The following is a 10,230-nucleotide window of genomic DNA, read 5'->3' on the forward strand; positions in this document are numbered from 1 at the left end:
ATTTAAAATCCTAGTGGAAAATGTGTTAAGACAGTTAATGGAAATAAAAATTTTCCAAGCCGAGCTGGCTGCTCGACCCCTGCCAGGGGCTCTGCCCCATGGACCCTGCTAGGGGCTGCCACCGCTAGACCCCGCTGCCAGAGGCGCTGCACCCGGACCCCCGTTCGTTGAGGGTTACGATTACACTAGAAATACGTTATGGAAGTGATAGTAATTGATACGCTTAATAGTTATACAGTTAGCCGTGCCCAGATAAAGAAATGATTAATTATTAACGGTGAACGCAACAGGACTCAGGTGAGTTTCTAGCCCTACTTCCTTGTTATGTTTTCGGGGTTGTGTGCATACCCGATGTGAAATGTGAATACACTTACCTTAAGTGGTAAGTGCATGCTATAATGTTTAATGTGATATATTTATATATGTTATGAATGGATGTTTGTTGGTGCGAACGATCTTCGAATATTGCACGTGTAGACATGGAATGTAACGTTAGTCGGTGTGCGAACAATCTTCGGATATTGCGCGTATCGTCATTCAGGAAGGATCCCTAAGTGATTATTAGTGTGTGTAAATGTTGTGATGTAACTTGGTTATTATGTTAATGATGTAATGATATAAAGTGTGTGGTAGACAAGTATGGGTAGGGTGTGATAGAAGTAGCAAGGGTCTAGTAAAGGTGTTAGTGGGATGACGATAGTACGTGGTAGGGTAAGCCTATACGTGCCTTGGTTATTAAGTGGCATGACGTGAGTGCGTGGTAGGGTAAGCCTATACGTGCCTTCGTTATTAAGTGGCATAACGTGAACACGTGGGAGAGCAAGTCTCTATGTGCTTTCGTAAACAAGTGGCTAAGTGGTTAGGGGCAGTTAAGTGGTTAAGTGGTAAGGTGAACAGGTCAGACAGTGGACTGTGTGTCTTCGGATACGTATATGAATGCATGTAGTGGTTGTATAGTAAGTTGCTTGATTAACTAGAACTCACTCAGCGTAGCTGACTTTTAGTATGCACGTAGGCGATCAGACTAAAGAGCTAGCATGAGGATGGCATATGACATGGATTTAACGGCTGGCATCTGAAGATGGAAGAGGTGATGTTTTAAATATGATGTTTTATGTTATGGTTTTAAAGAAAGGATTTATGTATTGTATCGAATGACTAAAGATTAACGTTTCCGTGAAAGTTTTAATTAACTATGATATGTAAGAATTGTGTTTATGAGTAAATCCGACGCTAAAGTAGGGCTACCGGGTATGGGGCCTTACAGTGGTCGGGCTGCCGAGGACAGATAACGAGAAAATTACCACAGCCTTATAATCATTAACTGTTTACAGGCATAGAAATATTGGTAGATCTATCGGGGTGACGCTCTATCATCATGCGGCCGGTGGGGTAAATGATAAATATTTTGAATTATTATACGCTTTGATTATAGGTTTAAGGGAGTCATACATTTGTTATACTCTTAGCTAGTTTATAACTATCACATTTGTTATAAAGTAAAATGAGGAATTTCTGACACTTTCGTTATTATAGCGAAAGGGGGGTCAATTCGTCCGTCGTAGTAAACGAGGACCGAGGATAATTTTAAATTAACTTTCGTGTGTGAAAAGAAAGTAGATCTTGATCTTATACAAATGGTATTGTGTTAACTTTGGTCCAGTTTAGACAAAGAAGTTTTGAGATAAATAAAGTGGGACTTTGCATAATTATTGGCTTGGTTTTGATAAAGAAAAGTGGTGTTAAAACGACACTTTCGTTAAGCGAAAGGGGTCTAATGGATTTCATGAGACAAAGACTGGTTTTGATGTGACTTTTGGCTTCATGCCGATAAGAAAGAATGAGTAATTTAACAAATGACTTTTTGCTTTTAAATATTATTACGACTGTAAGTCGTTAAATGCTATTTTGCTATTACAACGAACGTTGACTTTGGGCCGTATGGGCATAGTGGTATTTATGAAACCAAGAAAAACTTTGTTTCAAAATATAAGTTTTTAACATTGAGAACTCACCAACCACTGTGTTGACGTGTATTTTAAACGTGTTTTTCAGGTAAATGAAAAGCGGATGCTTCGTGGAGATGATGTGGGAAAATAGGTGTAATACCTGAATGTTGGACTTGTATTTTAAATAAACCGTGTACTCTGACACGTGTGAATTATGATATTTTATAATAAATATAAGTCCAACATGTATAAAAGTCCAACTTGTATGTGAATATGTTGTGCTTAAATACTGATGGCTAAATGACGTCTGTCACCGCTCAAATTAGTTGATTAAGTCTTCCGCTGTTAAGTTAAGGTTTTTGGGGTGTGACATTACCCACTTACCTCACACAGATAATGTGGACATTTGTCGATAAACCTCATGATCAACCAAGGGAGGTTATCTTGACGTAGGTATGCCGCTGGCCTAGATTAACGTCCAACCCCCCGTGTTGGAAGGGGGGAGGGGCGATGATGTGACAAACTTTTGGATTCGTGTATATAGACAAATACAAAGTAGTAAAAGGTAATTAAGCAATACACTTTGCCACATAAAAAAAATCTTTAAAATAGTAAATACAGTGGTTTTTGCATCTTGGTTTGTACCAGGCGCTTCTGTGTTTGTACACAACTTAGGTGTCCGTTTAATTGGCAGGTGTCCAGGCTACTTCTCTTTGAGTTGACTAAGTTTCAAAGACCACATGTGCCATAACCATTTGAATTCCACGTGTGCATCACCGCTCCGCCTTCCATGGCGGATTCCTTCAATAACATCATATCATAAATGGGTCATGCATTTGCAAAGTCATCTCCTGGTACTTTAACCAAATCAATCCTTCTTTAACCCGAACCCTAAATTGATGTCCATGTCGTTTCGGTCCCCTGTTGACCACTTGATCGACAACAGAGGTATGCTACGCTTATTCTATTGATTTAAGTTGGTCTTAATGTAGTTAGGGTGGGTTTTAGTTGGGTCATTATATCATATTGATGTTGAATATTGAAAACCTGATTTAGGGTTTGCTGCAATTTGTTCTTTGGATGTTGATTATTGAAAAAACTGATTTAGGGTTTAATGATCTTGAATAAAGTTTTTTTGATGGTCACTGTATTATATTGACGGCTATTGGATATACATGATGAATGAGATCGAACCTCTGACAGACTCACCGTTTAGTGTGTCGTTTATTTCATACACATGTCACGTGCTGTATATACCCTCTCATATGAACCTATAAATGGAAACAAGGTTGGCATAATGATTTTTAAATTCTATTTTGTTTTTTACAGTTTTTAAGCGTGTTGGGTCCTAGGCAGCTCATGTCATCTGTGAGGTACTGTATTTGGACATATATGCTTAATCTTGGTACTGTATTTGGTATACATTATAGTATTATATAGTATACAATATACATGTAAATAGACTCTTGATCAATAAGAGTAATGTTGACCTATGCAGATAACACAGGTTCAAACCAGAGTCATCCTTTCATGTCCTGAACCGCTCTTGATGAAGTCATGCTTTGAGGTAAATATGCATAGCTCAACACAATTACTGTTTCAATTTTACAATAGTTGAGTGTTTCCTCAGTTATGGTTTCAAATTCCACGCTGATGCCTTATGTGTTGCAGTACATGAGATGCGTGTTCAGAGCTATATACATACACGCTAATCCTCCTTGACCTGTTTAAGAAGAATCTGAAGAAGGTTCTTCCGCAAGGGTTCGCCATGGAAGTCATAGTTCTTCAAGGCTGATGTTGTAAGTTTTCTATATGGCTTCGCATTTATTTTACTTTGTCCAACTTATTTGTGATACTTTTAGTTTAATCATATACGACTGTATAAATGCCAGACTACAAGATCTGGGGAGCCCAAGGAGAAACTCTTTTTAGGAGTTGAATATGTTTTTTCTTTGATCTACCATGGTTGAAATGGGATCAGAATGATTGTGTTCCTCCTGCAACCTCAAAAGCAAAACGATTGGACCCATCTTAGGTGTGTATATGTCTCGCTTATTATCCGGGTTAGGTAATGGGTCACCGTGGGGAATACTGGTCTGTTATGGTCTGATTGAGATTAGGTTTTCAAAACTAATGTGTCGAACATGATTTAAAAAAATAATATTATTTTAGCAATAGTCTAATTGTGTGGGTAAAATGGTTTTGGAGGTTTTATGTATTAAAATAAGTTTGGGCGACTTTCAATCTGTATGACTCATTTGACCTATCCGCTTCTTTTTTTAGCAAAGACTCACTTGAGATTAAAGACAACACGAATTTGCTAATTCATAAGTACAAAGTGCATTTGCAACAGAAAATACAACTTTATTTCAGTTCATGTTATTGATTGATAACACCACTCATGTATTTGCGTATGTTTTTTTAGGATAAACAACTTAATTTCAGTTTGAGCTTATGTTTACTTTTGAACTAACTATGAACGTCCTTCTGTTTATGTATTTTATGATTTGCAAGTTTTATTCGAGTGGCTGAAGCTGAAGCAACTACTTTCAAAGTAACAGAAAGAAAAGCAACGACTAGAGTGGGAGAGTTAAGAGTCGATAAGAGGATTCCTCACTTCTTTCTCTCATTCAAAAACGTGCATGAGACTTTCAACTCACACGGCTCCTAAGTGATAAAAGAAAGAACTCCTCTTCTTTCTTCTTTTTATTACCTTCCTCGCGTATGGTCATTTAATATACTTTTGTTGTCATTCACATAACGTATGTCATTTATAGTCTCTTTCTTTTTTTTATTAATTTATATTCTTGTGCTTTTCTAGTTAGCAGCGGTTTAATATACAAACCGCTTCATGCGTATACGTAGTCGACTACTCCCACTTTCTTTATTCTTATGTTTATTGATGATACAAATTATATTAACTTTTTATACATAAAAAAGTTGTCATTGTAAATAAATGGAAGTTGTTCATGAAATTAATAACTTCAATTTTATGGAAAGTAAAAAGGAATAATATATTTTGTTGAAAAAGAAAAGGAAAAGCTTTTAAAAATTCCAAAGTAAAGAATTATATGGCCAGTTATCCAGGTGACAGAATGTTAATTACACTTATAAGTATTGTTGATCAAACGTTCATCATGTGTCATTACCCAAAAATTACAATTAATGGATTAATTCATTTCCACTCTTCTCTCCTTTTTTTCTTATGAAATTTTAATATTTCCCATAATAAATTTAAATCCACGTGTTCGTTAAAAAATGTAAGCTTATCAAAATCTGAATGTGAAATTGTCAATATAGCATGTGATCAAAACGGTACAAGGAAACAAAGTTCATGCATGATAGAACATTGTCCTTTTTATTTACATAACAATCTAACAGTTTATTGGAACATTAATTAAACACGGATTTCAACTACTTAGGTGCATATATGAAGTTCATGGTTGAACATCATTGTTGAAGGAATTCATCCTGGCAGCTTTTAGCACAGTCTTGTCTGCAACTATAAAATATGCAGCTCCTGCAACTGGATACCATTTTATAGTTATCATGTGTACAGCATACACACAAAATTAAGCAAGACATTTATATGAATAATGAAGGATTAATTTACATGTGGAAACAATGAGAGCTTGGGCTGTAGGGTTAAGATGAGCTCTTGCCCATGGAACCATTCTTGCACTTGCCACCTACAAAGACATATATACCACATTCATTCACTCAGTTGCTTGATTTATAAGTTTATAAATTGAATCTTTTGGTACTAACAGTGGGGATGGCAGTGGCAATGGTGGCAGCTTTAGCTCCTGCAACTACTCCTTCTGTACAACCAACAAACAAAAGCTACAAAACTTTAGCAATTTGAATTTTACAAAACTAAATTATGCATATATGATTAATATTAATGTTGGTTACCATGAGAGCAGCGCTTGGCTATGGCTAGCTTTTGATCTAACGAGGCCATTAATTAATTAAATGTAACTACAAAGTTTTAATGGATATTGTTTCTGGTGAATGAGGTAGGGTATGTATATATAAGCATTTAAAGTTGTGGTAGGTGGCCAAACTCACGTGGTGTTGGGTTCAGGTTTTCAAGAAACAAGATTAAACTTTGATGGTTTTGTTTCATTTTCACCGCGGTTTCCAGTCACTTGTTTCACAAAAACGAATATTGCTTCTTTTTTTTTTAGATACGTCTCTTGTGTAATTTTAGTGTACGTTTACCTTTTTTTTTTACTGTTTTTTGTTTGCAAAAGTGCAAAAGTATATGATAATATGTGATCCAATGGATTATGACTGAAGTATTCAAGTGCGTGTACCGTGATCTTGTATTACTCAAATTCGTTTAATCAATACATAAAAAATAAAATAATATGAAACAAAAGCTAATGTCGGATCTAATAGCATATACTTAATCGAAATAAAACACGATATGATAGAAATTGTTGTTTTGTTTTGATATTTGGAAAAAATAAAAATCACAGTTGCATATGTATAATAACTAGTATTTTGAACCCCGTGTGGATATAATGAACCCATTTACATGTCACCTTCAAAACTTTCAATTGGAAATACTTATACTAAAAGTTTTACAGAAAAGAAGAAACAAACCTAACCTAATGCATTCTGAGTAATTAAACGAAAACAAAGATTTGTAGTCGAAGACCTGACGTGTCGCTCTAGCTATGAAAGCTTTGTTGAAACATACGAATACAAACTTCTAGAATGCATAACATTAAATATAACTCAAATGATCATTTGCACATATATGAGTCATAAATTGCTAAAATCCTGAAAAGATATTTTGAGCAAAAAAAAAATAACAAAACCTGTGTATTCTAACCTGATGATGATAGCATTGGTAACTGATTCAAGAAATTTTATCTAAGCTATAACTGCATCCCTTTTGTAAGGCGCTGTTGTTTCCCAAGCTTTATCAAAATGAGGTTTTGTTGCAGTGGCCATTTGGTCAATGTATGACTTGGATATCTTCTTGATAGTCTGTCATCAAGTATTATTATATATTATATTTTTCATGTATTTGATCACACTCATTTTCACTGTTCATTTCAAAATATGCATTGGAAGCTGTACGCTGAGCATCGTCTGTTGTATCTTCTAGGTGTTCTTTTTATTATATTTTCTTTCAATCCACCGTTTGTTGGTTTTATTGCCACGTATGGGTCCTTTTTTGCCACACTTTCTACTTTGTTGCCACGTGGGGATTTACTTCACAGCTTTGTTGCTATATATTTATGGCTTATTTTACAGCTAAAAAGTTACAAACCATATTCTTATTTACACACACATATCTAGAAAGACAAGGGAAGGAGTGGTCTGCCGATTTCCGGTGAACCTCCGCACCTAGCAACAACGACCGTCCCACCGGCGCATGTGGTGAAGACAACGGTTGTCATTGATGACTCTTTAGGCTTTAACACAATCATCAAAGGGTTTGAAGAGTTCGGTTTTGATTACACGGCAGTGTACAATTCCATGGCGGAATGACGTTAGGGTTTCAAGACTTTCCAGCGGCAGATGAACCAACTTCTCCGATAGCCGCAAGTCCCGGTAGTCTCATCTCTAGCGACGCCAATTGAAGGTTCGAGAGAGTGGTTACGGTGGAAAGCAAATCGGGGACGACAACAAGAGTGAGGCTTTAAAGTGGTTTGTTTGTGGATTTGAATCTGCGACGGATGTGGTGGAGGCGGCGGTTTGATGGCGGTGGTGAGAGGGGGTGTGACATTGATAAGAGGAGCTTGAGAGAGAGAGAGAGAGAGAGAGAGAGAGAATTTTGTTTGATTATTTGTGTGAGAAAAGCAAGTAACGAGGTTTGCTTTGGCTTTCCACTAGAGGGACGGATACTTTTGTTTCTTTACAATGTTCATTTAAATATATGAACTTGAACCCATTTTGAAGTTAAAAAAGAAGAAAGAAAGGGTACTTATTAAGTAACATATTACGGAGTATAACAAAAAAAATACATTAAAAAAATCACGTGAAAGTGTCCATGATTAACACAGTATGTTTCGCTATGACGATGCTTCGTTATTTGGAACGGCAATGCACCTCAACTGTTCATAACGAATATCTGAGCCTGGAATAATTTAGTTCACTTTTTTTAGTTTTGTTGCATATCTCAAATGTTAAAGAGTTTTTTTCCTTTCACATACCTAGCCCGACCACCGATTTCATGTCTGCTTCCGACTCAATTCAAGGTGAACGTTTTTGTTGGCTTTATAAAGTTGACTCAATTCAAGGTGAATGGGTTTTATTGGCTTTATAAATGTAAAAGCTGTCGAAACCGAGTGTTACACATCTTAACTACTCCCGCCGCAACGCGGCGGGTATAAATACTAGTTTTCTAATTAAGATGCACTACAATAACACATATAATATGTACACATTAAGGCAATGTAGAAATAATAATGTTGATTAGGACACACCTGGAAGCGAGGGTCTACAACTACCTTAATTTTGATCACATGTGGAGTTGCATCATCCTCGGTTTGAATGTCTAGCTCTTTTGTCTTTTTAGTTAGTGATTCTAGTTTCGGTTCAACGTTAGCTACTACCAACACCCATTGCTCTTTAGTAGCAGAATCCATTTTCTGTGTATATTTAGAAATAGAAAATAAAAGTTAACATAAAGTAAACATATACAAAAAGACAATTTTAAAAATAAATTAAAATGAGAAAATGACTCACAATTTTGATTGTTTTTAAATTAGGTTCTGACCATTTTTCGCTTGTGCCTTTTTCTCTAAGGTCTGCACAAAAAAAAATAATGAGAATTTATATGTCTCACAAAATATAGTGAGCAGTTTAACCAAAATGAGTGTAACACGTTTTAACATGGCGTCTGCAAAATTGCTTATACAAATATTTCCTTTTGCTTGAGTGACACAAAAACAGGTTTCCAATGTTCTTTCCAGTGTCTGTTCACATGCGATTGCAAGAGAATAATGTAGTCATGTTCGTTTACAACCTTAAAATTAGTTGTCATATACCTTCATGCAAGACAAACTCGTATTGCATTTTTGAATCATAGTCATATTTAACACGTAACCGACGCCAATTGTGAATTTAATTTTATTTGCTGTTACCGAAAATGCCCCTCGGGGTGATGTCAAAATGGGTGCTATACAAAATGACTGGTCGTTTAAAACATGTCAATAATTGATTTGAACTGGCCACTTTAAAAGATGTCATTTTGGTTAGGCTCAAATTGTTTTGTGTTCCGATTAAAGTGTGTTTGTTTTTCTACTATTTGTTATCAAAACATACCTTGTCACCAGGTATGTTTTTCTCTAGAATTTTTCTGCAATGATAGTTGTTGGGTCTTTATTTTTGGCTAATGTTTTTGGTGGAATGCTTTTGAACCTGCATTATTTTGTAGTTGTTAACTGTCAAACGTTTTTGCAATTTCATTTCACAGGCGGTATGCTAAATAGGTGAAAAAATGTACCTAACCCGACGTAGTCCAAACTCCGATCCGGGGTAGTTTCGGTTATCCATTACAGTTAAGAATGACACGGGGTTAAATAAATAAAAAAAAAGAAACTCATAACTGAGTTCTGGGTCTGTTTAGGTAATTGATTAAGGTAAAAAAAATATTAAATGTAAAAACAAACTCAATTTTGTTCTAAGGTTTCGATTTTCATGGGTGAGGTTGTTTTGAGTTTTGGGTATTGTTTAATCAGTTTATGTTCTACATAGGCCGGGTTCGGGGGGTTCGGGTAATGTAAGGCCCCGAACCCGGTAGCCCTACTTTAGCGTCGGATTTACTCATAAACACAGTTCTACAAATCAGAGTTCATTAAAAATTTCGCGGAAACGTTAACGTCAATCATTCGTTACAAAACATTTAATCTTTTCCTTAAAACCATAACGTAAAACATCATATTTAAAACATCATTTCTTTCATCTTCAGATGCCAGCCGTTCAATCCATGCTATGTGCCATCCTCATGCTAGCTTCTTAGTTTGCTCACCTGCGTGCATACTAAAAGTCAGCTACGCTGAGTGAGTTCTAGTTAATCAAGCAACTTACCATACAACCACTACATGCATTATACACGTATTCGAAGACACATAGTCCATTGTCTAACCTATTCACCTTACCATACAACCACTACATGCATTATACACGTATCCGAAGACACATAGTCCACTGTCTAACCTATTCACCTTACCACTTAACTGCCCCTTAACCACTTAGCCACTTGTTTACGGAAGCACATAGAGGCTTACTCTCCCACGCACTCACGTTATTCCACTTT

At 36.0% G+C, this 10,230-nt stretch overlaps 1 protein-coding gene across 1 annotated transcript; it reads right to left on the reverse strand.

Moving 5' to 3' along the window:
• Positions 1-5,078: 5,078 nt before the first annotated feature.
• On the reverse strand, positions 5,079-9,741 carry LOC143567867 (early nodulin-93-like). The gene is made up of 5 exons (XM_077054160.1): positions 9,699-9,741; positions 5,865-5,912; positions 5,718-5,770; positions 5,563-5,638; positions 5,079-5,475 (listed from the first exon to the last, which is right to left on the reverse strand). Exons 1-5 carry the CDS (start codon positions 9,739-9,741, stop codon positions 5,387-5,389), a joined length of 309 nt encoding a protein of 102 aa, XP_076910275.1. The 3' UTR covers positions 5,079-5,386.
• Positions 9,742-10,230: the final 489 nt, after the last annotated feature.

Source organism: Bidens hawaiensis, unplaced genomic scaffold (assembly GCF_021521415.1).
Source record: "Bidens hawaiensis isolate Kalapana, Puna unplaced genomic scaffold, B.hawaiensis_p1.1 tig00023662_1, whole genome shotgun sequence".
Taxonomy (NCBI): domain Eukaryota; kingdom Viridiplantae; phylum Streptophyta; class Magnoliopsida; order Asterales; family Asteraceae; genus Bidens; species Bidens hawaiensis.

What these genes read in the sequence shown, in the direction of transcription:
- LOC143567867 (XM_077054160.1), bottom strand. Translation starts at nt 9,741, where the DNA reads ATGAGTAAATCCGACGCTAAAGTAGGGCTACCGGGTTCGGGGC. An exon ending in AGGGCTACCGGGTTCGGGGC is followed by an intron (nt 5,913 to 9,698) that starts CTTACATTACCC and finishes TTAATTAATTAA; the next exon opens with TGGCCTCGTTAGATCAAAAG. An exon ending in TTGCCACTGCCATCCCCACT is followed by an intron (nt 5,639 to 5,717) that starts GTTAGTACCAAA and finishes ATGTCTTTGTAG; the next exon opens with GTGGCAAGTGCAAGAATGGT.